The sequence below is a fragment of the Micromesistius poutassou genome (assembly GCF_964030765.1).
Source record: "Micromesistius poutassou genome assembly, contig: SCAFFOLD_3870, whole genome shotgun sequence".
Classification (NCBI taxonomy): domain Eukaryota; kingdom Metazoa; phylum Chordata; class Actinopteri; order Gadiformes; family Gadidae; genus Micromesistius; species Micromesistius poutassou.
This window is the reverse complement of record NW_028179172.1, coordinates 1-27,103: the sequence shown is the minus strand read 5'-3', so window position 1 is coordinate 27,103 and position 27,103 is coordinate 1. Positions and strand designations below refer to the sequence as shown.

At 49.8% G+C, this 27,103-nt stretch overlaps 2 protein-coding genes across 3 annotated transcripts; both read right to left on the bottom strand.

Moving 5' to 3' along the window:
- Window positions 1–935: 935 nt before the first annotated feature.
- Window positions 936–17,669, bottom strand: LOC311373060 (bromodomain-containing protein 2-like). Of its 2 annotated transcripts, none has more exons than XM_084489915.1 (12): window positions 17,120–17,669; window positions 12,683–12,986; window positions 12,228–12,365; window positions 11,208–11,355; window positions 10,012–10,202; window positions 8,600–9,094; window positions 7,995–8,123; window positions 6,958–7,146; window positions 5,563–5,843; window positions 4,847–5,166; window positions 3,936–4,058; window positions 936–2,445 (listed from the first exon to the last, which is right to left on the bottom strand). In XM_084489915.1, the coding sequence occupies exons 2-12, from the start codon at window positions 12,980–12,982 to the stop codon at window positions 2,315–2,317; spliced, it is 2,445 nt and encodes an 814-aa protein (XP_084346041.1). In that variant the 5' UTR covers window positions 12,983–12,986; window positions 17,120–17,669; the 3' UTR covers window positions 936–2,314. The 2 variants fall into 2 exon arrangements, with proteins under 2 accessions (XP_084346041.1, XP_084346040.1); XM_084489914.1 differs by lacking the exon at window positions 17,120–17,669 and adding an exon at window positions 15,566–17,113.
- Window positions 17,670–24,148: 6,479 nt separating this feature from the next.
- LOC311373058 (class I histocompatibility antigen, Gogo-C*0101/C*0102 alpha chain-like) lies at window positions 24,149–26,998 on the bottom strand (the record flags this gene model as incomplete). Its single annotated transcript, XM_084489913.1, has 5 exons — window positions 24,149–24,340; window positions 24,923–24,990; window positions 25,255–25,293; window positions 26,195–26,296; window positions 26,686–26,998. Coding segments are annotated over 5 exons (534 nt in total), but the record flags the coding sequence as incomplete, so codon positions are not given.
- Window positions 26,999–27,103: the final 105 nt, after the last annotated feature.

Below are 27,103 nucleotides of genomic sequence, written 5' to 3'. Positions count from 1 at the left end.
TGAAAGGGACATAATTTAATAAACATCATCGCTGGCGTAAAACGACTTTGACGGTAGCAGTTGGATGTTGATGTTCATGTCCTACAGGCTGCAGCGAGACATTATTGGAGTCAGGTCCGGGAAACGGTCCACCAGGGGGCGCCGGGGGACCGGCTCAGGTCCGGGAAACGGTCCACCAGGGGGCGCCGGGGGACCGGCTCAGGTCCGGGAAACGGTCCACCAGGGGGCGCCGGGGGACCGGTTCAGGTCCGGGAAACGGTCCACCAGGGGGCGCCGGGGGACCGGTTCAGGTCCGGGAAACGGTCCACCAGGGGGCGCCGGGGGACCGGTTCAGGTCCGCTTCTGGGCCACCAGGGGGCGCCAGGGGACCGGCTCAGGTCCGCTTCTGGGCCACCAGGGGGCGCCGGGGGACCGGCTCAGGTCCGCTTCTGGGCCACCAGGGGGCGCCGGGGGACCGGCTCAGGTCCGCTTCTGGGCCACCAGGGGGCGCCGGGGGACCGGTTCAGTTGTTTTTTTTTCATAAATAATTGTATGTTTTCCTGATCGAGATCCCTCAAATCGTTAATTCGGAAGAAACAGCCGATGCCAATTCCCCAATAAAACCGTTTTCATATTTCTGAGATAATCTGGTAATTCAGAAGGACAAGCGGATAACACTGTTAACCATTTAAGTTTTTCTCTGAATTGATATTCCTCTTTCCTTCAGATACACCGGGCAAAGTTTCTCAAGACAATGCATTACGCTATCAATCTGTGTCACATTAATACAAATACTATACGTCGGTGGATTCGTTCTTATTGATTTCTCATTACCTCCAAGTAGTGTCTGTTTATGACCGAGAGGGTGGAAACATGATTGGTCAATTTGTCCGTATTTAGTCATGGAGTCCCATGTACCTTAATCAAGGAGCCAGGAGCTGATGTTTGTTAAAAAGATCCAACGTTATTTATTTATGTGCATGTGTTCAAATGAATGCGTCATCTGACAAGAGGCCGGTCGTGTTCAGACCGCAGAGGGGCTAAGACTAGCACAGAGCATCTCGTCTCATGAAGAGGAACGGAACAATAAGGTCAGATCTGAAACAAGGTCGTGCTAGAAACTAACGTATGTACAATGCTTTCACAAGCGTCTTCTGTACAGCTGACTTTTAATGAACGTGCTCTCCACTGAAACACCTAAATAAATTATATTTAACACGTACGTCTCAATCGCAAACTAAATGCTCAAAACAAAGTGGAACAGCTCACAAAAAAGAAAAAAAAAAAAAGCATGAACATTGATAACTTGTAGGCTACCAGTAGAACAGATTGTGCGTCTTTAGGATTTAGAACTTAAACGATTTTTTTTTTTTTCCCCCTCAAAAGTGGACATCTGACCCAATTATGAAAAAACAAAATCCGTCTACGAGATTGGAGACACAGCTGAAACAATCCTAAACATGAAGAACGAAACCCCCCCAGACACATTAGAAGGGTGATAAGGAACCAAGGAACCGAGGAACCAAGAACCGGCCCTCGCCCAATGAACAGACGTCACGACCCGGTCTCTCCACTGGTTCACACCGCTGGTTCACACCGCTGGTTCACACCGCTGGTTCACACCAGACACCAACACAGAACTCGACCCAGACAGGAAGTCGTCATGCCGTAGGAACCGGCGGCAGCCAGGAGTGAGGTGTTGGGGCGTCGCCGAGTGAACAAGACACAGTCTCACTCTTTTTATTTGCAGGTTGGTCACAAGAAGAAGCGTGCACACGCAGCGCGGCCCACACGACGACGACGACCACACACACACACACACACACACACACACACACACACACACACACACACACACACACACACACACACACACACACACACACACACACACACACACACACACACACACACACACACACACACACACACACACCTCCCCGTTTTTAAAAAAAGAAACAAAAGAAAAGAAAAATAAAGATGCCACCAAGTCTTCCTCCCTCTCCCCAGAAACGAGGGAATAAATTATCTTATTAAAATGCTTCTTTATAAAAGAAAAGGTACATCGTGATGAGCCTGTACACGTCCTCTTTACAGCCCCGCGGCCACGCCCGCCCGAGGCCCCGCCCCCACGCCCCGCCGGAGGCCCCGCCCCCACGCCAGGGCGCGGCTCCGCGGGAGGGGCGTGGCCCGGCGCCCGCGGGGGTCCAGGAGGGGCGGGGCCCCGGGTCCTGTAGTTCTCAGTAGTTCTGTGGGTCAGAGGAACGGCCCCCCCCCCCCCTCCGTCTCTCGCCCTGTCTCTCTCTCTCTCTCGCTCCGTCTCTCTCTCTCTCTCTCAGCCTGAGTCCGACTCGCTGGTGTCCGAGGAGGAGGAGGAGGAGGAGGAGGTGGAGGAGTCCGAGGAGGAGCTGCTGGCGCTGAGGCGTGACGGCTGGGCGCTGGCCTCCGCCGCCGACGGCTTCTCCGCTGGGGACGCAAACACACACAGGGTTACACAACACACACAACAACGTAACACACACAGGGTTACACAACACACACAACAACGTAACACACACAGGGTTACACAACACACACAACGTAACACACACACAGGGTTACACAACACACACACAACGTAACACACACAGGGTTACACAACACACACAACGTAACACACACAGGGTTACACAACACACACACAGGGTTAGACAACACACACAACGTAACACACACAGGGTTACACAACACACACAACGTAACACACACAGGGTTACACAACACACAACGTAACACACACACAGGGTTACACAACACACACAACGTAACACACACACAGGGTTAGACAACACACACACAACGTAACACACACACAGGGTTAGACAACACACACACAACGTAACACACACACAGGGTTAGACACAACACACATCTTTTAAAGATAGGTGGATAACCATTCATAAAATATTCTGATTGTTTTTATTTTGAATATCAAAATAACTTAGACTAAACGAACACAACTAAACCAACCATACGACTGCGTTCAGGGCTGGCTGTTGTCTAAAGTCGTCCTGACGGGTACACAGATTATTTGCCAAAAATCTAAACTTTTAGAAGACGCATTTGGCTGCAAACGCGGACCGGTCAATGTCCGCTACTTAATGTACGCATTTATTGTATGTTGTACTTCCTGGCATTTAAAAACAGACCATAGCATCGTGTACCATCTTACCCTAGCTATCTGTTGTATACGGGGAATGGGTTAACCTGGTGATTGTTGGTTCTATGAACATCCTTACTGTACCGACAGATATATTATATAATTATATTATATAATACTAACACTTGGAGGGAGGGAGGGAGGGAGAGAGAGAGACTAAGAGGGAGGTAGGGAGAGAGGAGGGGAGGAGAGGAGGGAGTGAGAGTAGTAAGATGATGGACAGGTCTGAGTAGATCTTGAGATATATTCTATAATTCTATAATATAATGTATATATTGTTGTTTCTCTGTCTTATTGTACGTCTCTTAAGGTGACAGCAGCTGTGTTGGAAATTGTTCCCTATTCCCTCACTCACTGTTCCCTACGTAGTGTTTATGATATAGTGAACTATATAGGGAACGAACAAACGAGAATTCAGACACTAAGCCGAACATTTCTGAACGTCATTTGCGTCAGTAAATGCGCCCGCATTGCATTGTGGTCTACGGGAGTAACATGTAGGGAACATCGGATGTTCACTCACATGTTGGGTATTTTATAGTCCGCTATATAGTGAACGAAGTTAACCACTGAGAATGAGAACACCACTACAAAATGGCGAGCACCCTTTATAGTGCACTATATCACCCTTTATAGTGCACTATATCACCCTTTATAGTGCACTATATCACCCTTTATAGTGCTATGTGGGTGATAGGGAACGCTTTGGAACACAGCCCTGGTCTCCTGGTTGTACCGCCCTGCTCTGTGGACTCACGTTTGTTCTTGGCGGGCTTCTTGCCCGAGTTGAGCTGCCCGCTGACGTCCAGCAGCCTCTTCTCCAGCTCCAGCTGCTTCTCCAGAACCATCTCCTCACGGGACTTCCCCGCACCGCCTTTAGCTGCACATACACACACACACACACGTTGAGATTCCCCTCCTGGACCACAGGGCTGTACACTGTAGGCCCCTGACACTACAACTCATGCTAGGCCCCTCCCCCTCTACACATATCACCTAGCGCCTATACAAAACTCCTCCCACTACACACCAGTTCCTCCCTCTCTACACATATTAGGTCCTTCCTGTACCCAGCAAACTTAACCCATTACAAACCAGGAGCCTCTCCCTAAGTTAGCTAGTTCCTGTATCCAGCAAACTCCTCCCACTACAAACCAGTCCCCTCCCCCTCTGCCCATATTAGGTTGTTCCTGTACCCAGCAAACCCCTCCCACTACAAACCAGTCCCCTCCCCCTCTGCCCATATTAGGTTGTTCCTGTACCCAGCAAACCCCTCCCACTACACACCAGCCCCCTCCCCATCTGCCCATATAAGGTTGTTCCTGTATCCAGCAAACTCCTCCCACTACAAACCAGTCCCCTCCCCATCTGCCCATATAAGGTCCTTCCTGTACCCAGTAAACTCCTCCCACTACAAACCAGGCCCCTCCCCCTCCACCCATATTAGGTCCTTCCTGTACCCAGCAAACCCCTCCCACTACAAACCAGGCCCCTCCCCCTCCGCCCATATTAGGTCCTTCCTGTACCCAGCAAACCCCTCCCACTACAAACCAGCCCCCTCCCCCTCTGCCCATATTAGGTCTAACCCTAACCCCTCCCACTTCACACCAGGCCCCTCCCCCTCTGCCCACAATGCGCTCCGCCCTCTTTCCCCCCCACCCTCCTCACCGTAGGGCTTGCGGGGCTTCTTCCTCAGGCAGGTCATGACGTAGCGCTCCAGCTCGCGCAGCGTGGAGGGCTTGAGCGTCTCGAAGTCGATCTCGATCTCCTCGGGGTTGGTGTCCCTCAGGGAGGGCTCGCGGGCCTGGATGATGTACACCACGCGGCCCAGCTTCTCCCCTGGCAGCTTGTTGATGTCCAGGCTGAGCTGCCGCTTCTCGTCGTAGGACATGGGCACCGTCTCCTCCTCCTCGTCGGAGTCGTAGTGCGGGAGGAGCTCGGGGGCCTCCATGGGCGGCACGCTGAACATCATGCCGGCCTTCTTGGACCTGAGGGAGGGGAGGGGGCGGGGGGGGGGGGGGGGGGAGTTTAGTTCATGACGGTCGACACGTGGGACGTAAGAGGGCGTTATAGGACAGAGCTACAGCGTCTAGGGCTTTGTCTTAATGCCACTATCGGATGAGAGGGTACGGGTGCTGGGTGCCCAACGAGCACCCAACGCTCCCCTAAACCTCCCTGGAGAAGGAGGGGTCCCTCGCGTTCCTCGACCCCCCCCTCCCCCCCTCTGTAGGGGGCCAGGCCCCGGGGGGAGCCAGTGGGAGACTACACGGTGGGGGTGTGATCCCCCTCCACTCCTGTAGGGGGCCAGGCCCCGGGGGGAGCCAGTGGGAGACTACACGGTGGGGGTGTGATCCCCCTCCTGGCCACCGGGGGCCGCCACTCACTTGCTCTTGTTGTTCTTCCTGCTGGGGGTCTTCTTGGTCTGTGCGGCGGGGGTCCCCGACGCCCGGCTGGCCTTGGTCTTGGGGGTCTTTGGGGTCTTGGGCGTCTTGGTGGTCTTGGGGGCCTTGGCGGGCCGCGGCGGCGCCGGCTCCTCCTCTATCCGGCGGTGCTTCTCCTTCTCCGGCTTCTTCTTCTTCTTCTTCTCCTTCTTCTCCTTCTTCTTCTTGGGCTTGACGATGGGTCCCTGGGAGAGGGCCGTCAGCTGCTCGTGGACCGCCTTCAGCTGGAGGGGGGGACAGAGGGAGGGAGAGACAGAGGGAGAGAGACAGAGAGGGGAGACAGAGGGAGGGAGAGACGGAGGGAGGGAGAGACAGAGGGAGAGAGAGCCAGAGGGAGAGAGAGACAGAGGGAGGGGGAGACAGAGGGAGGGAGAGACAGAGGGAGAGAGACAGAGGGAGAGAGGGGAGACAGGGAGACAAGTGGGAGGGACAGAGGGAGGGAGACCGAGGAGGGAGAGGAAAGGGAGGGGAGACAGAGGGAGGGGGAGACAGAGAGGGAGGGGAGACAGAGAGGGAGGGGAGACAGAGGGAGGGGGAGACAGAGGAGGGACAGAGAGGGAGGGGGGAGACAGAGAGGGAGGGGGGAGACAGAGGGAGGGGGAGACAGAGAGGGAGAGGGGAGACAGAGGGAGAGAGGAAGGGAGGGGAGACAGGGAGGGAGGGAGAGGAGGAAAAACAATATTAACAGATGATTCTCCTGGAGGGGAGGAGAATGTTAAAGCCAGGGGATAGCCATTCTGTTGGAGGCATCAGGTCGTATTTGTTGAAATCCTCGTATCATCCCAACAGCCATCAATAAATAAAACGCTCTGACGAAAATAAAGAAAACAATCCGGTATCTGTGGCGGACTCAGGCCTGTCTGAGACCGACCTACCCCGCCACTGTCTGTCTGTGTCTACCCCGCCACTGTCTGTCTGTCTACCTACCCCGCCACTCTGTCTGTCTGGCCACTGTGCCAGTCTGTCTGTCTCTCTGTCTACCTGCCTGCCTGTCTGTCTGTCTGTCTGTCTGTCTACCTACCCAGCCACTCTGCCAGTCTGTCGGTCTGTCCGTCTGTCTGTCTGTCTGTCTGTCTGTCTACCTACCCGGCCACTCTGTCTGTCTGTCTGTCTACCCGGCCACTCTGCCTGTCTGTCTGTGTGTCGTCCTCCACAAGGCTAGGCCCACTGCTAAAGCCAGCGCTCTAGTCATGAGTTTGGGGGCGTGTCTTTGAGAGGGGGGAGTGTGACTCCTCCTCCTGTCTCTCCCCCTCCCCTTTAGAGGGCCGCGGCGCTGAGGTCATAGGTCAGGGTGACACACACACTAACACACACACACACACACAGACACACACACACCTGCTCCTGCAGCTCGGCCAGGCGGTTGGCTCTCTCCTCCTCGCTGTCCGAGCTGGGGCTGCTCTCGCTCTCACTCTCGCTGCTGGGCTCGCTCTCTGACGAAGACGAGGAGGAGGAGGAGGAGGAGGAGGAGCTGGGCGGGGCCGGGGGCTCGTCCGGCATCTTGGCGAAGCAGAACTCGAACACGTCCTGTTGGAGGGCAGGAGTCAGGAGGAGTCAGGAGGAGTCAGGAGGAGTCAGGAGGAGTCAAGAGGAGTCAGGAGGAGTCAGGAGGAGTGAGGAGGAGTCAGGAGGAGTGAGGAGGAGTGAGGAGTCAGGAGGAGTGAGGAGTCAGGAGGAGTGAGGAGGAGTCAGGAGGAGTGAGGAGGAGTCAGGAGGAGTCAAGAGGAGTCAAGAGGAGTCAGGAGGAGTGAGGAGGAGTCAGGAGGAGTGAGGAGGAGTGAGGAGGAGTGAGGAGTCAGGAGGAGTGAGGAGTCAGGAGGAGTGAGGAGGAGTCAGGAGGAGTGAGGAGGAGTCAGGAGGAGTCAAGAGGAGTCAAGAGGAGTCAGGAGGAGTGAGGAGGAGTCAGGAGGAGTCAAGAGGAGTCAGGAGGAGTCAAGAGGAGTCAGGAGGAGTCAAGAGGAGTCAAGAGGAGTCAAGAGGAGTCAAGAGGAGTCAGGAGGAGTCAGGAGTGAGGAGTCAGGAGGAGTGAGGAGGAGTGAGGAGGAGTGAGGAGGAGTGAGGAGGAGTCAGGAGGAGTGAGGAGGAGTCAGGAGGAGTGAGGAGGAGTCAGGAGGAGTCAGGAGGAGTCAGGAGGAGTCAGGAGGAGTCAAGAGGAGTCAGGAGGAAGACCAGGGCAGCCATTAGGAAGGAGGGAGGAGTCAAGACAACGATAAGGAGGAGGGAGGAGTCAAGACAATGTTAAGGAGGGAGGAGTCAAGACAACGATAAGGAGGAGGAGGGAGGAGGAGTCAACACATTTTGCCAAATACTGGGACCCTGCATTAGAGAGTGTTGGCTAAACAGGAGACTAGGGACGTGATGCGCTGGGCGGTCACCTGAAGCTTCCTCGCCATGGCGACGACGTCGTGGTCGGGGGGGTTGTACTTGTAGCAGTTGGAGAACATGAGTCTGACGTCAGCAGAGAACTGCTGGGCATCACGGTACGTCCGGCCGTCCATCTGCCTCTGTTCAACACAACACACGTAGCGTTAGACAACACAACACAACAACAACAAACTGAACACATGAACACAACACACTGAACACAACACATGAACACAACACACTGAACACAACACACGTAGCGTTATACAACAACACAACACACTGAACACAACACACTAAACACAACACACGTAGCGTTAGACAACAACACAACACACTGAACACAACACACTGAACACAACACACGTAGCGTTAGACAACACTGAACACAACACACTGAACACATGAACACAACACACTGAACACATCACAACACATGAACACAACACACTGAACACAACACAACACGCATAGCATAAAGACTCTCAACACAACCCCGTACTGTTAGACAACACTGAACACAACGCAACCCCCGTACTGTGGGACCCCCCTGAGGGGTTAGGGGTCACCCGGGGGGTTAGGGGGTCACCCTAGGGGGTTAGTGGGGGGGGGGTACCTTGATGGTGCTGAGGTCCATGGGCTGCTTGATGATGTCGTGGTAGTCGTGCAGCCCCAGCGTGGTGGCGTCCACGGGCTTGTAGAAGGGCCAGGCGTAGCCCGCGTGCTTCTTGGACAGCAGCTCCTTCAGCACGCTGTTGCAGTAGCGCAGCGGCGGGCTCAGCTTGCTGCGCCGCGCCGGCTGCGGCAGCATGGAGTCCGGGAGGTCCTTCTTGGGGGGCTTGATGGGTCGCCCACTGACCCCCCGGCGGGCCCCCGGCGGCGCCTTGCCCCCGCCGCCCATGACCACCCCCCCCCCGCCGCCCATGCCCATGGTCAGGCCCAGGCCCAGGCCCAGGCCCAGGGCCGGGCCCATCCCCAGGCCGGAGTTGTGCTCCACCCCCAGGGAGGTGAGGGTGATGGGGGAGGCGCCGCCCACGCCCAGGGTGGCCATGAGGGGCATGGCCATGGTGGTGGGGGTGGTGGTGTCCGCCTTCCGCTTCACCCCCTTTTTCTGAGAGACGGCCGGGACCACAGACCAGTCAGGGCTCATACTTTGATTTCAGATTGTGGCTATATGTATATATGTATATATTTTTCCATAATGACATTTTTGTGTGTGGGGTGTTTGCAGTGTGATACCGTAACGCTGGGCTGTGTGTGTTTTACCTTGGCGGTGGGCTGTGTGTGTGTGTGTGTGTGTGTGTGCGTGTGTGTGCGTTACCTTGGTGGTGGGCTGTGTGTGTGTGTGTGTGTGTGTAGTGTGCGTTACCTTGGTGGTGGGCTGTGTGTGTGTGTGTGTGTGTGTGTGTGTGTGCGTTACCTTGGTGGTGGGCTGTGTGTGTGTGTGTGTGCGTTACCTTGGTGGTGGGCTGTGTGTGTGTGTGTGTGTGTGTGTTACCTTGGTGGTGGGCTGTGTGTGTGTGTGTGTGTGCATGATACCTTTGCGGTCGGCTGTGTGTAGTGTGTGTTACCTTGGTGGTGGGCTGTGTGTGTGTGTGTGTGTGTGTGTGTGCGTGTGTGTGCGTTACCTTGGTGGTGGGCTGTGTGTGTGTGTGTGTGTGTGTAGTGTGCGTTACCTTGGTGGTGGGCTGTGTGTGTGTGTGTGTGTGTGTGTGCGTTACCTTGGTGGTGGGCTGTGTGTGTGTGTGTGTGCGTTACCTTGGTGGTGGGCTGTGTGTGTGTGTGTGTGTGTGTGTTACCTTGGTGGTGGGCTGTGTGTGTGTGTGTGTGTGTGTGTGTTACCTTGGTGGTGGGCTGTGTGTGTGTGTGTGTGCGTGTGCGTGCGTGTGCGTGCGTGTGTGTGTGTTACCTTGGTGGTGGGCTGTGTGTGTGTGCGTGTGTGTGCTTTACCTTGGTGGTGGGCTGTGTGTGTGTGCGTGTGTGTGCGTTACCTTGGTGGTGGGCTGTGTGTGTGTGTGCGTGCGTTACCTTGGTGGTGGGCTGTGTGTGGGGCAGCAGGCCCAGCACGGCGGGGCTGGGCGGGGCGTGGCTCAGGGCCTTGGGGAGGTGGATCTGGGGGGTCATGGAGAGCAGCATGTCGGGGGTCTCGGGGGTGGGGGGCGAGTAGGCCGACTGGGACACGGCAGGGACCTGGTGGGCCGTGGTCACCCCTCCGGACACTGGGGACACGGACACACACACACACACACCTCTTAATGCCTACACTTCGGCACCAGATGGGCGGGGCCAGGACAGACACAGCCAATGGCTGATAGATCTGACAGACGATCAGAAGGTAAATAGATGCTTTCATTATTGAAGTGTGTGTGTAGGATGTTGAGTGTTTATATATGGAACTTGTGTGTGTGTGTGTGTGTAGGATGTTGAGTGTTTATATATGGTACGTGTGTGTGTGTGTGTGTGTGTGTGTAGGATGTTGAGTGTTTATATATGGTGTGTGTGTGTGTGTGTGTGTAGGATGTTGAGAGTTTATATATGGTACGTGTGTGTGTGTGTAGGATGTTGAGTGTTTATATATGGTACGTGTGTGTGTGTGTGTGTGTGTAGGATGTTGAGTGTTTATATATGGTACGTGTGTGTGTGTGTGTAGTATGTTGAGTGTTTATATATGGTACATGTGTGTGTGTGTGTAGGATGTTGAGAGTTTATATATGGTACGTGGTGTGTGTGTAGGATGTTGAGTGTTTATATATGGTACATGTGTGTGTGTGTGTAGGATGTTGAGTGTTTATATATGGTGTGTGTGTGTGTGTGTGTGTGTGTGTGTGTGTGTGTGTGTGTGTGTGTGTGTGTGTGTGTGTGTGTGTGTGTGTGTGTGTGTAGGATGTTGAGAGTTTATATATGGTACGTGTGTGTGTGTAGGATGTTGAGTGTTTATATATGGTACGTGTGTGTGTAGGATGTTGAGTGTTTATATATTGTGTGTGTGTGTGTGTGTGTGTGTGTGTGTGTGTAGGATGTTGAGTGTTTATATATGGTACGTGTGTGTGTGTGCGTGTAGGATGTTGTGCGTGATGTATTCGGTACGTGTGTGTAGTGCATGTTGTGTGTGATGTATGGGGTACATGTGTGTAGTGTGTGAGGAGGTGACTGATGGTCATGGTGTGTCTTAACGACTGTGTGTCCGGTATGGCGGCAGCTGGCTGTCTGAAGGCGTGCCTCACCTGTCCCTCTCCCTCTCCGGCCCTGTTTCCCAGGCTTCCCCCGTGGTGGAGGGGGGGGCAGCTCCACCTCCTCCTGGGGCATCTGAGCCACCTTCTGCAGGAAGGCCTTCTCCAGGGACTGGGCCATCAGCACGATGTCATCTGAGGGCTACAGGGGAGCTGGGGGTTACACCTCGACTGAAGAGGAGCCGCCCGCCGCCATCAAGCTAGTGTCACGTGACAGTGCTCAAGATAATGTCTGGATGAAGCTTCTGAAGCTAGTGTCACGTGACAGTGCTCAAGATAATGTCTGGATGAAGCTTCTCAAGCTAGTGTCACGTGACAGTGCTCGAGATAATGTCTGGATGAAGCTTCTCAAGCTAGTGTCACGTGACAGTGCTCAAGATAATGTCTGGATGAAGCTTCTCAAGCTAGTTTCGCTGTAGTTATTCAAGATAATGTCAGGATGAAGCTTCTCAAGCTAGTGTCACGTGACGGTGCTCAAGATAATGTCTGGATGAAGCTTCTCAAGCTAGTGTCACGTGACAGTGCTCGAGATAATGTCTGGATGAAGCTTCTCAAGCTAGTGTCACGTGACAGTGCTCAAGATAATGTCTGGATGAAGCTTCTCAAGCTAGTTTCGCTGTAGTTATTCAAGATAATGTCAGGATGAAGCTTCTCAAGCTAGTGTCACGTGACGGTGCTCAAGATAATGTCTGGATGAAGCTTCTCAAGCTAGTGTCACGTGACAGTGCTCAAGATAATGTCTGGATGAAGCTTCTCAAGCTAGTGTCACGTGACAGTGCTCAAGATAATGTCTGGATGAAGCTTCTCACACTAGTTTCACTGTATAGTTAATAAAGATTATGTTTGGATACAGTTTGTCAAGCTAGTTTCACTTTCAAGTTACTCAAGCTAATGTTTGGATAAAGTTTCTCTAGCTAGTGTTAAGGTAAACTAACGCAGGATGTTTGGGTTACGTTACTAAACAAAAAGTTAACCCTTAGTGAAAAGGGTAACCCTTAGTGAACAGTGCGTTACCTTGTTGTAGATGTAGCAGTTGGTGAACATGGTGTTGAAGTCCTGCATGCACTCGCTGGCGCTGCGGTAGTAGTTGTTCTCCAGCCTCCTCTTGATGGTGCCCATGTCCATGGGGATCTTGATGATCTTATGGTAGTCCTGGGGGAGGGAACACCACTCTTTTAATGCTACACCAGCCAACTAAGGCCTAATATATGCAACATTATTCTACATGTACACAACAGGATCCATCAACCATCTCCCAACATGGTTGTTAAATGGTCTGGTCTGTGTCACTTCTAATGGCCCCACAATTTGAGCGTGTATCGTCTGGCCAGTAGCCATGGCAGCATGTTCCAGAGAAGGATAACATAAGTTTACGTGTGGAACGGCATGTCCACTTTACTCGGTGGGCTTATGGCCAATGTTTTGATCCACTGAACCTCTGTGGCGGCGTGCTCTGGCCGGACACTCACGGGCAGGTTGAGTTTGCTGGCGTCCACCGGCTCGTGGAAGGGCCAGGCGAAGTGGTGCCGCCACAGGGACTTGATCATGGCCTTCTGGAGGAACTGCAGCTGGTTGGTGGCGCGGCCCTGCCGGCTGGGGTCCTTGTTGGGGGGCTGGGGGGGCCCGGCGGCGGGGGTCTGGCCCAGCGCCGGCCCCCCGGGGCTCTCGAAGCCCTCGTAGAGCAGCGACGGCTTGCGGATGCGCTTCCCGGCCGCGGTGGAGGAGCCGTGGTCCATCACGGAGACGCCCGTCACCTCCACCCCGAGCATGGAGCTGTGGGGAGGGAGACGCACCGTCAGACCCGCTGCATACACACACACACCGTCACATCCGCTGCACACACACACACCTGACTGACTGACCAGGTACTGGAGACACCATCCACACACACACCCAGCTGACCTGGTAGTGGAGACACCATCCACACACACACCCAGCTGACCTGGTAGTGGAGACACCATACACACATACACACCCAGCTGACCTGGCATTAGCCTAAGCATAGATATGCCGAGTATAACTCTGCATATAACTAATATTACCAAAATACCAAGTATAACATTGCACGTCCGAACAAAATAATGAATTTGTTTCTCTACATCGCTCTATTCCCAACCACAACACAGCAGGCAGTCGCAGAGTTCAACAGGACCTCAGCCTGGGAACAAGGCTGATTAAGTGTGGCCATCGACCAGTCTGAGTAACACTATACCCTCATTTGATTACCCATGATCCAGAAGAGTCAAATCTACAGCCTGCTACCGTGACCATTACCCAGGACCCCCCCCCCCATGAGGGCGGGGCTAGAGAGGAGGGCCAGTAGACGCCTCTATGCATCGTACGCATGGGAACATCCATTAACCAAATGACTACACACTAGTCACATCAACGCACACAGAAAAAAAACAACCTCAAAGTCAAAGCTTGTCTAGGGCGGGGTGAGCCTGGTGTGCTCTCATTGTCAGGTGCCACTCAACAGGTTGTCTGACGAGGCAGCACACCTGATGGGATCAAGATCCGTCACGGGACTCTTCGCCACAGCATGACCACCGCCACCGCCGCTCTGCCCGTCCCCACAGACCAGACTCTGGACTGTGTGTGTCCGGGGTGTTATCAGGCAGTTCAAGAACTTCCCTCACAGCTATATAGAGTTGAGGTAGGGGTGCTCTCGTGTTGTCTTATGGCGACCGATCACTGTTGTGATCAATGTTTTTACAGGAGCACCGTATCTAGGACTGAATATCTCCAGTATGCATGTTTACACACGCACACTGACATGAATCACCGATGTCCTGATCCGTATAGAAACTGTACAGAGGTTCAAGCTACACTTGAACCTCTCCCGACCGCACTGTGCACGTGATTCCACAAGCCATTTCACGGACCTGTTGGTCCCCTTGGAAACCGAGTTAATGTTTCCCTGCAGCTGCTCGCTAGGCTGGTATAACCATGGGAACAGGATTCACAGTCACCCCGCCCCCTTCCTGGGTTGTAGCGCATCAGCGCCCTGTTCTGTCCACTACAGCGCCCTCAATGTGTAAATAACATCTACAGTTAACATTACGAGAAAAACGGATTGATGTTTGTTTACGTTATTACAATTGTCTGTTAGAATACATAAGACATGTCAATATAAGAGTGACAGCGGTTGCTTTCTCAGACTCCCATCAAGCAACTTCAACATCTGTTCAGCATGTTATGAATTATAATTTCATAACCTGTGGTCTCTCAAATCACCTGACCCACGTGACAGGGCTCTGGTCTGACCGGTTGCGCCTTTCCGTGTTTACCTGAGCTGCTGAGGCCACGTGGGACTGACAGGAAGTTAACCTGCAGAGCAACTCAGTCTTTGTGCTGAAGTGGCTGGACGCTAACCGCAGCACAACATCTGGTCATTGCGCTAACGTCAAAAGGGGGCTTTTTCTCTTTAATGACACAACTAGGAAACAAAAGTAAACAGTCGTGGTACTTTATTATTTAAAAAAAGATATATGTGTACACAATACAATGGTTTGGTTATAAAAAATAAATCGGCAACAGTCACTGAAAAATATAAAAAAGGTACTACTACTGTTTACATGTACTGGAGGAGGCGTTCAAGGCAGCATCCCTGAAGTTTAGCCCACAGCACTAAACGGTCAACCGACAGGAAAACAACCCTCCCGTACACCTCACCAGCACAGCCCCTAACACGCAGCGGTGTAAACAGCGCCGCACAGAGCCGTGAGCAGCCCCGCCGGCTCCGTACACACAGCCTCCTCCCCTGCAGCCGGCAACCCCGAGCGGGTGCACAGGTGGGAGCGGACCCGGGTCCCGACGAGTCCCGCCTCCCCGGTGTTACCCTATAAAAGGGCTCCCTGCAGCCGCCTCAACGGCACCCAGAGCGGCCGTGAGCAATAGCACACAAGGCGGGTTGGCACAGCGGCTACATTTGTCAACAGCAGAAGGAGGACCCGCCGAGGCGGGGAGGAAACCGAGGCGCCTCCTGAAGGGGGTTTAGGAGGCTAACGGCGGAGCTAATGCTAACTGGTACCGCCGGCTCCCAGAGAGCGGCTACCCCGGAGAGGAGTCCCGAAGATGGCGCCGATACACAACACAAATACCCCCGCTATGTATTTACCACTGCGACTCCACCTAACGTACTTCAAATATTGGCTTGCGAAATTGGTTCAACACTCAAAATGCAAGCCGTACTTTTTTTGTAAACAACGTCCATTTGGACACGAACGCGCCTACCGTAGCGCCAAGACCGTCGGCCACTTTTGTTAACCGTTTTGAGAAAAAAATTACATCCAGAGTTTATCAATATCCCCTCCGATGGAAACCCTAGAGTCAATTTGACCAGTAGATACCTGTCAAGAGGCGGGTTTAGAGCCATATCCATCAGGATGGATCCGGATTCTCTTTAAGCTATATTGAAAATCAGGATCCGACTCAGTTCGTCCGTTGTCTCCCGTCCCCGCCACCACGTTCTTGTTGACACAGCTTCGGTGAAATGGCGACGCAGCCGCTTCGCCCGTTGCTTTATAGACAACACAACCACGCCATTGGCCAGACTACTCCGAGGAGTCTACGCCCCCAAGGTTGCGATTCGCCGCCTGAGCTGTCTGTGAAACTTAGCGAATCCATACATAAATAGGTATTATGGATCCGCTTTTGGAGGCCCCATTGGCCAGTGCCCCCTGTCCGTCACAGCGAGCGTACGACGCTATTGGTCCAACGTATCTGGCAATGGAAACATTTTGTTTCTTACTGGCTACGTCACATTAGCCCCTACAAAACATGTCTGGTCGGACTCCGCCCATTTCCTTATCACATAAGATGACGTCCGCATGGGCGAGACGACCGCGGCGATTGGGCAACCAGGATCTACGCGCGCTTTCGGCGTTTAGTACAGCGGCGCCCATTGGTTGTTCACCCAGGTCACGCGTATCCCTCCGGAACCAGACACCGCCCTCCACGCGCCACAGCGTCCGCATTTTCTCCTTCACGGAAAGGGCGCCGAGTCGCCATCTTAAGTTTCACAAAAGTCGATTAAATCACCGTTTAACTGCCGCAACACATCACCGAACTAAATAAAACGTTCGCAAATCGCACACAAACCGTGTTTCGCAGCCCATTCGCGACCTATAACACGGTTCGACTCGGCGGAAGGAGACTGAAAACCGAGCCCATGCATCGACACCCCAAGGCCTCGGTTTCACTGCTGTTCAGATGAACGGTTAACTGATATAAACCCGAAACGAGACCCCAAGTGGTGCCGCTCCGTTTTCGCACAACGTTATCACAACAACCCTACTCTTGCCAAGTCAGAACAACACCGTGTGACCACCGCCGAATGACACAGCATTTTGCTGAGCCCTCTCTTTGACCTTAAAAATCGAGTCCCAACTGCCCACGAATAAACCCAACGCGAAGGACTCCGAAACACCCACAGAACGAACTAATGGGATGTCGTTTTCGTTTAGAAAAAAATAACTGGTAGCGGGGTCTGAATACATTGAACAACTGGTAGCGGGGTCTGAATACATTGAACAACTGCAACGGATTCCACTGCTTAGTAAAACTAACGATCTGGAAACATTTGACGGATTCGGACAATTCGGGCTACGTTAATGTACTAGTTTACACGATTAAATCAAGGTTCCGATAAGGCCGAGGACGCTGCCTCGCCAGCCCATCCCCCAACCCAAGGTTACAGGTCCTCACAACGTCACACGACCGGCTGCACAAGTCTAACTAACATGGGACAAATACTTTTAACTACTTAAAATACACCGTTTCACCACAAGGTATAACCAAATAAACAACATTTCTAATTTATCATTCTATAAAATAAAAAAATATATAAAAAAAAAAAAAAAGGTTCCTATGAAATAAAAAGGACGTATTACATGAAAAACAACCTTGCTTCAAACACATATAATTCTTGATTTGTAAATCCCAAGTGATCCGGAAGTTTTCTTCATTTAATCTTCTTGTCCTCCGCCTCGATACTTTTTAGCACATTTCCCTCCAACGTGTCCGCGTTCCTCCCCCATTCCTCCCCCATTCCACGCAGTGGGGGAGGGGGGTCCTGCCTCACACAACACTGCATACGTGTCACTCCGCACCGGATACCATCTGGTGTCAGTCCAGGGTCAAATGTCGCCAGAGATGAATCCCAATGAAATATAAATACGAATACAAGACATGTGTGTATATAATCACGAATAAAGTTGAAAAACGCCGAACAAAGAGCCCTCTTTCCGATAGAATTGCATCGCTCCGATTGGTTGTGGCTGACCACGTGACGCAGATACGCTTTAGTCCTATGGATTTCTATCGTCACCTGTGTTTCCCTAGTGTAATCCCTCACGCCGGTCGCGATCCAATCACCTATAATGTACAATTGCTGTTTCTCGCTTTCAGCAGGTGTTGCGGGAATTTCGCGTCTTCCACTGCATCTGAACGTAATTGCCGACACTGTCACGCTGTCTGCCAGTAAAACGTCTCAGTGCGCATGCGTACCTGCCAGGCAAAGAATGGAAACTGCCATCGGGTGAGCTGATCCAGGACCGGTTTTGTGACGCAATACGAGTAACGACAATGCAATGTGTCCGTCTGTCTGTCTGTCTGCCTGTAGAGTTTTTTGTGATCTACTCCAACAGGCTGAAATACTGTGGAGTTACCTTAGCCTATATGTAATAGTCCCTCACGTTACTCACGAATAGTTATGCATCTCTTTGAACCGCAACCATTTAGGCTACTTATTTTTTTTATTTAACCTTTATTTATCCAGGTGAGTCCCATTGAGACCTTTAGCCTCTTTTTCAAGGGAGCCCTGACATACAGACATAAAGGTATTGCACAAAAAAACATGAAGCATAAAAACTGATCACTTAGACATTACACAAAAATACGACAAAACATAGAATCAGAGCACGTAGACATTGCACAAAATTTGACGAAACACAAAAACAGAGCACAGAAAAGACAGGCGCAACAAAACATACTTAACACTGGGAAGATTAGATTACAAGAAACAGGTAAGACAAAGTAAGACAGATAACGCATAAAAAACACTTCAAGGTTTGTTTAGTGAAAGCATTTACATTACATTTAAAGTCTGAGGTTAAATAGGTGCGACCATTCTATATTTATGTGCAACATTTTCTAGAAATAGACATACCAAATATCACAAAAATATAAAGTTTTCTTCTTCTAACAAGTCACGTATATGGGAAATTGGTCGGTCTTTACCCAGAACTATGAATGAATACTGCCATCTAGCGGCTACTCTAAACAATTACATGAAGTCGACTTGAATCGTTGCAGCAGTGGCAAATAATTCAGACGAGCCCCCCATGTGACTCATGAATCCGCTGGCCCTCATTTGTTCTGGTTTTAGGACAACAAAACACTAATAGATTTATATTTATTATCCCCACACAGCCCACAGGAGAAATTAATAATGCTGCAACACATTCATTGAAACATAAAGCATAAAAACAGAAAGACATCAGAACCTAAAAACATCTCCAATCTGTTGCTGCCACGCGAGGCGTCCTCCACACTATACTTCCGTCAAACCGATCCGACAGTTGAACGCAAAGGACTCAATACAAGATGAATAAAGGTTTCGAACAGCAGTGTTGTGCATGAACTAGTTCAAAATAACTAGTTGGGTTGTGAACTAGTTCAAAATAACTAGTTTAATCTAGACATCTCTCTCTCTCTCTCTCTCTCTCTCTCTCTCTCTCTCTCTCTCTCTCTCTCTCTGTCAGTGGTACTGGATCTACTAGGAGCAGTGTGTGTGTGTACTTTCCGAGTGTAATTCCACATCTTGGTTCTGACAGAGATGCTCAGATCAGACTCCACCACAGTAGGAGCTGTCCACACTGGAGGTCCAATTAAATTCCTCCGCGACTGAAAAATACTGTCAGTGAAACACACACACACACACACACACACACACACACACACACACACACACAATCCACTCAGTGGTTAACAGGAACATATAGCTCAGGCGGTGGTGGGGGAGACTCCCTCCCTCCCTCCCCTCTGATTGCCTGCTCCGTGCTGTGGTTCTGATATCCTGGACCTTAGTCTACGCTACGTTGAGGGTTAGAGAGGACAGCTCCTACCACGGTGTGAACTGGTTTGAGATGTAGTACCACTAAGGGACTGTTTTAGGAACACAGGCGGTGTGTTGGGTCACTGAGAGACGCTTCCCACCTCCAGCTGAGCCTCCTAACCCACCTGATCCTGTGTGTTCAGACGCCTGCAGGCCGCCTCCCGCTGCAGGGTGGAGCCCGACTGCAGACCTTCAGGATCCAACCCGCCACCTTTAGTCTGGGAGTGGAACCCCACCACACCGGACCACCCTGCCCCACACACACGTTAAGAACCCAACCACACCGGACCACCCTGCCCCACACACACACGTTAAGAACCCCACCACACCGGACCACCCTGCCCCACACACACGTTAAGAACCCCACCACACCGGACCACCCTGCCCCACACACACGTTAAGAACCCCACCACACCGGACCACCCTGCCCCACACACACGTTAAGAACCCAACCACACCGGACCACCCTGCCCCACACACACGTTAAGAACCCCACCACACCGGACCACCCTGCCCCACACACACGTTAAGAACCCCCCCGGTCGCAGGCCCACCCCACCCCCCCACAGGCGTGGCAGAGGGGCGGGGCCTGTGGTGTGGATGCTACTCACCCTAGCCCGTCTTCTGCTGCTCTCATCTCCTCCACTAGAGGTCAGTCACGGCCTGTGAAGGCAGAGTGACAGTGGGAGGGGTCATCTCCTCTGAGTCATAAAGTGGGAGGGGCTATCTCCACTGAGCCATAGCGGCTCATGTTACACTGGGGCGGCTTTATGAGATGTTGTTGAGATTGTTGTCGCTCATGAACGCTTCAAATTTGCATATCATTGTGGAACCCAACGATGTAGGCGACTCATGAACAGGTCTTGACCAATAGTCTATAAATGCAGTTTGTTTATTTTCTAGGTCATTAGCGGTGATATTAAATAAATGCCGTGGTCTTCTGAAAGAGAAAGTGACTCTTTCCTTCGCGTGGGTTCAGACGAGGCGACGCGGGCGGGATATCGGTTTACTACACTGAACATTTATCAACTACTGCTGAAGTCTCATGTGACGAGATATATACACACTTTAGATCCTCTTTTACCAGGAAACAACGCAGATGTGGAGTGAGTGAGTGTGTGTGTGTGTGTGTGTGTGTGTGTGTGTGTGTGTGTGTGTGTGTGTGTGTGTGTGTGTGTGTGTGTGTGTGCGCGTGTGTGAGAGATAGAGAGAGAGAGACTTCCTGCTCTATAAACAGCTTGTGATTCACATGCAGGCCTTTTTATTCTCTATAATTGACATATCATGATATGATAGATATAGTAGCCTACTTCATTGTCAGCCGGGCTGAAATTGGTCTTGAATTGAATTTGTGAAAAAAAATCATGATGACCCAGGGTTGCCAACTTTGGGACTTTGGCTGGAGTGAGACTGCAAAATGTCAGTGGGCGTGCGAAGAGCAAAACAAAACAGTCCTTGTTTACTTAGGATAAACAAATTGAAGGAAGGCTTATATAAAAAGCCATTGGCTGTTGTTGACGTAGGACATTCAAAATGTGTTTTGATTTAACCATGCATTTAATAATGCATTGACATGGGAACACAGCTGTATACTGATACCTGCTGCCATAGATATGTATTTAACCAAGACCTCAGAATTTATTCCCAGTCTGACCCAGAAAGAATGAATTTAACAGAAGGTAACAGTGTGTCATGGCCTTTAATTAGTTTAGTAATTTGGTTATTGGTTGATAGCCTGCACTACATTAAGACACCTTGTAATTTTGTTTTGAGGAGGGCTGTCAAACCATGAGAAAACCTTTAGGGTCTATATTGTGAGAATAGGTTGACCCCGCTCATTGCCAAACATGACTTTATTTAATCTAATGACTGATATTGCAACAACTTGTAACAACATGGAATTAATATTAAATCAGAATTCAAATACTAAATCCAAATTAAAATATAGCCTATAGAAGCCAAGAGATTCAGTAAACTGATGACTTGTTCTTTCCGTGCTTAGCTCGAAAGGCACTTGTAATATAAATAAAATATAGGCTAAGTAACACCAAACTAACAATTTCTAGTTGAATTACAACAAGGTCCACAGAACACACAGAGAGGCAGAGACAGGGGACATGGAAGGAGGGAGGGAGAGAGACTGGAAGAGTTTATGGAAAGGATCATGCCATTTAAGAGAAGTTCTCTGAAAAGCTCTTTGAGGTATCTTTTTGCCACCTTTCTCTCTTCGTTTTGATACCCTGGCTGTAATTTTAGGTTAAGTGATAAGTAAATGAAACCAAATAGCGGAGTATCCGCATTAATTGCGTTATAAAAACAACAGTAATAAAACAAACGTAACGTTGTTATTTAAAAATGACAGCACTAGTTTGAGGCATTTATTTGCGCTCTCAGACCTTAACCAAGACTTTTTTCTTCTTCCCAAACGCGCGTCTTTCACTCAAAACGTTTCACGCGCAACTAAAAGACGCAAGGGAGCGGCGACAGAGAAAGATGCGCGGAGGACGTTGTAGATCAGCCTGCACTGCAGTCAATGCAGTAGGTCTGAATAGATAGATAGATAGATAGATCTAACGAGCATGTATCCTGTATATTATGTGGTCTAGTAGTAAGTGATCAACAGTGAATGGACGGGAAAAAGTTTTTTTTTTTTTCTTCCAAAGATGGGCTATTTGGCGTGATATCTCTTGCCTGTGCGTGAGAGCGTGAGATTGATGCTGAAAAAAGCGTGAGTGCCACGCCAGATGCGTGAGAGTTGGCAACCCTGACCTCCGGACGCCGCTGGAACAGGTTTCTACTCCAGTTTCTTGTTTACAGCAGACGAGTCCGCCCATCTCGTGTCTGATTCGTTAGTTTAACTTAGTGACACCAGCGCCTTTCTGAAAGGTTGAGATGTTTTCAACCAGAATCAGGGAGCGGCCGCACAGAAGGAAAACAGACGCTGAAACAGACGCGGAAACAAGACGCTCTTTGGACTCAGTCCATCACAGCTCACACTTCACCGGACGCCATTTTGTGTGTCGGCAGTTTAGGAGTTATGACGCTGGTGACGGTGTTGTCTCTACACCCTGCTGCACCTAGGGAACACAACACAACACAACGATGATCTACCTTTAGTACACAACACAACACAACGATGATCTACCTTTAGTACACAACACAACATAACGATGATCTACCTTTAGTACACAACACAATGATGATCTACCTTGAGTACACAACACAACGATGATCTACCTTTAGTACACAACGATGATCTCACTTTAGTACACAACACAACGATGATCTCACTTTAGTACACAACACAACACAACGATGATCTACCTTTAGTACACAACACAACGATGATCTACCTTTAGTACACAACACAACACAATGATGATCTACCTTTAGTACACAACACAACACAACGATGATCTACCTTTACACAACACAACACAATGATGATCTCACTTTAGTCCACCACACAACACAATGATGATCTCACTTTAGTACACAACTCAACGATGATCTACCTTTAGTACACAACACAACAATGATCTACCTTTAGTAAACAACACAACACAATGATGATCTACCTTTAGTACACAACACAACGATGATCTACCTTTAGTAGGCCTACACAACACAACACAATGATGATCTACCTTTAGTACACAACACAACAATGATCTCACTTTAGTACACAACACAACAACCTGACTTTTACTACACAACACAATAATCTCACCTTTAGTACACAATGAAACACGATCTGACTTTAATGACAAACCAAATTTAAAGTTAGAGCCAGGGTCAAAGGCTTGTTGTTAACATTTACAATACACTTCATTACCACAACACAACATTGTAAAATAATGTTGATAAACTATGACCAAACCAATGTTTTTATTGTCTTTAATCAGACGCCGTGTGCAGTGACCACAGCCGCCATTCGGCGCTTCTGTTGACGTCAGGAGACAAGATGGAGGCCGGTGTTGTGGCAGTTTGTACAGTTGGTGTTGTGGTGCTCCTGGTCTCTGGCAGGAAACCAGGCTGCAGCTACCAGGGCTTTCCAGAGCCAACCCTCAGCACACCATGTGACCCAGGTAGCCAATCAGGTCGCCCAGCCAGCCTGTCTCCAAACCAGGCAGATCAGTCCTGGGCCTTATTCACCCGGCAGCCATCTTGGTTCTACACGCTAGCTGGGTGGGGACTGGATGAGGATTTATACATTCTGTTATTTGATCTGCTGACAGATTATATCTCTGTCTTCATGATGTCATCATTTTGTATTATTTAATTCAATTTCATATTAACCTTCAATAATAAACAAAGTATGTAAACCTAACCTAACGATAAGTATAGTAAATATATATATAGGCAAAATAGTTTTAATGTATTTTATTGACAGAATAACTCAAGTATCCAATTCCCCAAAGAACACAGAAAATACAACAAAGAGCATTAAAGCTAAAGCAGCCTAGCTCGATTGTGGTAGCCTATGTAGCAATGCAGTTCTCTAGCGAGCAGAACTCACAAATAATATATTTTAAGGAAACACATTCAATTAATCAATTATTGCGTTCAAACTTGACAGAATTTCACTGTCCAAAATCTTGATTCTGAATCTTTAAACATTATTTCAAACTTAAATATTACTAAACAATATAACATAATTAAAAGGTTATAAGATGAAGCAGTTAGAACCAAAACAAAATGGCCATCATGGCGAGGTTGTGTTGCCATGGTTTCCAAGCGTCAGTGAAAGATTGCAGGTTTAAGACGGTGAGTTCATCAAATCTATCACAAATACAGAGATCTAACTGATTTACAATTCTTACGGATTGATGTTTTTTTTAATCAAAATAAAGTTAAGTATGAATGTTATTGTAATTAAGCAAATGTAGCATCTTTAGTTAGCTGAAGTCCCAAAACTGATTGTGAGGATTATAAATGAACAGCGATCCACTCCATCCTGGTTTAGGAAGCTGAACGTGAGAAGCCTCTTCATGATTTAACTTTGAACCTAAACAGCAAGGAAGCACAAGTCAGCATTAAACATTAAACACATTATCACTGTGATGATACTGTTTATTAGACTGGGTAGCCCCGCCCATTCTGCCGGTGATTTGAGTTGGCCCTGCAGAAGGGTCTGGAGAAGAGCAATACATTCCTTTCTAGTTTCGATACGTTTTTGCGGGAGCCAATCACCAAGCTGGCTTTTCCCCCTGGCGTGCTATTGGCTGGTTTAACACAATGACGACAGGGAGGTGACGGAAAGCAGCCAATTGCGTACAGAGTCAATTTAACTCATTGATCACGCCTCTTGTGCTGAAGAAAATTATAGCAGCCTCCCCAGACCAACGTGAAATCTACCATTGAGCTTAGTCTGGCAATAGCCAGGATAACTGTTAATATATTACTGTGAAGTACTGTTAAAATATTACTGTGATGAAGTACTGTTAAAATATGATTGTTAATCTATTACTTTGATTAATTACTGTAAACATATGTTAATCTATTACTGTGATTGGGATTATGTTAAAATATGACTATAACTGTAAACATATGACTGTGAATAAGTATTGTAAAGTGGTAAAGTACTGACTGTGGTCAGAGGTTGTTCCTCAGGAGCCGGATTCTGCCCCTCAGTGTTCTCAGAGCTGGTGTCAGAACCTGGGAAGTAGCAGAGTGGGAGGAGCTGAAGTCATGAGCTAGATGTATCTAGATCTATAGAGCTGTATAGTCCAGTGAGCTAGATGTATCTAGATCTATAGAGCTGTATAGTCCAGTGAGCTAGATGTATCTAGATCTATAGAGCTGTATAGTCCAGTGAGCTAGATGTATCTAGATCTATAGAGCTGTATAGTTCAGTGTGCTAGACAAGTCACTGAGTAGCATTAATCATAAGAACAGAACTGCAGTAAAAACTCATGTTACCATTTTTTCCACCAACTGGTTTGTGACGCTTGTCTGAACCTAAGGATCAGGAGAAATGATTAGTGTTGTAACAGAGGTGAATATCCTCATGTTATTATACTTTCTTATTCTTAAAGACCGGGTAAACCAAGAATAATTATGGGTTTTGAGTTTATAATACCACAGGAAAATATATTATTAACCACCCTGCCAAATTTGAAGGACTAAAAAAATCGCGAAGTATATAAAATTATGCTTCAAAGTTGATGAAAAATGAGCAGTAATCCCTGGCTCAGGACGGTGGGGGCGTGTGCGCTGCAGGCCAGGAAACCACGCCCATCACCGGAGAGAGACCGTCTTCGGTCGGAAACTTAAATAAAGTAAACGAACCGTTAACGTTACGTTTCCCACTGTGGCATCCAGGGAAGATGCACCAACGAGGTTGAAGAGGCATAACGGGCAAGCTAGCTGCAAACTGACAATTCAAACCAGACTCGTGAGCGGTAAAACCATAGACGGGTGAAACCACAGAATGCTAGTGCGCGGTTAATGTATTTATACCTAGAGGGCAGCAGGGGGCGGGTCTACATCGAAGACCGCTTACGTAAAGCGGTCTTCGATGTAGACCCGCCCATTTTAAACCTGCACACAGAACATTCTCTGAGGCCTAGCTCCTCAAGGAAATGATGAATGGGAAAAATATTTTTTACATGTTTTGAGGGACACATTTAAGGCCTAATTAATATGATAAGAAGAAAAATACTGAATTTGGTTTACCCGGTCTTTAATGCCACAACGTCTCTGTGGACATTGGAGGAGGTTCATCATTCAGAGGTGGAGAGGTTTCTACCACCAGACCACCAGTGTGTGAAGACAACCAATCAGAGTCTAGGAAGGGGACAGGAAGTAGGAGCAGGTGGAGATCAGGTGTCAGTCCTCCTGGAGAGTTTGATCCACTCACCGTTCCTCTTCCGGTTCACAAAGACTCCAACAACAGCAGCAGCAGCAACAACAGCAACAACAGCAACACCAGCGAGGATGAAAACAAGGATGTCACTCTTGCCTTGAAGGAAAATCAAGAAGATAAAATCAGGTGTGTAATAATAGATGTTGGACAGAGACCCTCCCCCATCCATCCCTCCATCATTGAACCACATGTCTACGGTCACGTGATGCTACACACGACTAACACAATGTCAGTGTAACTATTCCTCTAGAATCTGTTCTGGAGCTCAGGGTCACTCAGGGACTGATCTGAGCCTAGCCCTCTTCATATAATTAATTTACCCACAATGCACCGTGTTCTGCTGCAGTGAGCTACTCCTGAGAGCTGTGTGTTGACCCAGTAGCTTCAGCAGTGTCCAGGTCGACCTGGCAGTGGTTGTGATGAGGTCAGGTGGAGGTGGTGAGACATGTGTTCCCCACCTCCACCCCCTCCAACACCAGTCTTACCCCCGTTGGTCCTGATGAGGGCGGGGTCCAGGCGGGTGGAGATGTCCTCGATGCCTTTCAGCTGGACCACACACTCGTACCTCCCCCAGTCCTCCTGTGGGACGGCCGTGAGGTCCAGGTCCACGCTGAGCTGGAAGGTCCCGTCGTGGTTGGGGAGGACCTCCCCGGGGTCCACCTGCTCATGGAGCTCCTGGCCGTCTCTCGTCCAGAACACCACCACCCTGTCAGGGCAGAAGCCTGTAGCATGGCACACCACTGGGGAGGAGGGGCTCCTCTGGAGCAGAGACACCCGCGGACGCTCTGGAGAGAGAGAGAGGGGGGGGGAGAGAGAGAGAGAGGGGGGGGGGGGGGGGGAGAGAGAGAGAGAGAGAGAGAGAGAGAGAGAGAGAGAGAGAGGGAGGGAGAGAGAGAGAGGGAG

Coding starts and splice junctions, on each gene's coding strand:
- LOC311373060 (XM_084489914.1), bottom strand. CDS start 15,597: ATGGATATGGCTCTAAACCCGCCTCTTGACAG. Junction 8,124..8,599: donor TGGACCTCAGCACCATCAAG/GTACCCCCCCCC, acceptor TGTGTTGAACAG/AGGCAGATGGACGGCCGGAC. Junction 4,059..4,846: donor GAAGCCCCGCAAGCCCTACG/GTGAGGAGGGTG, acceptor GTGTATGTGCAG/CTAAAGGCGGTGCGGGGAAG.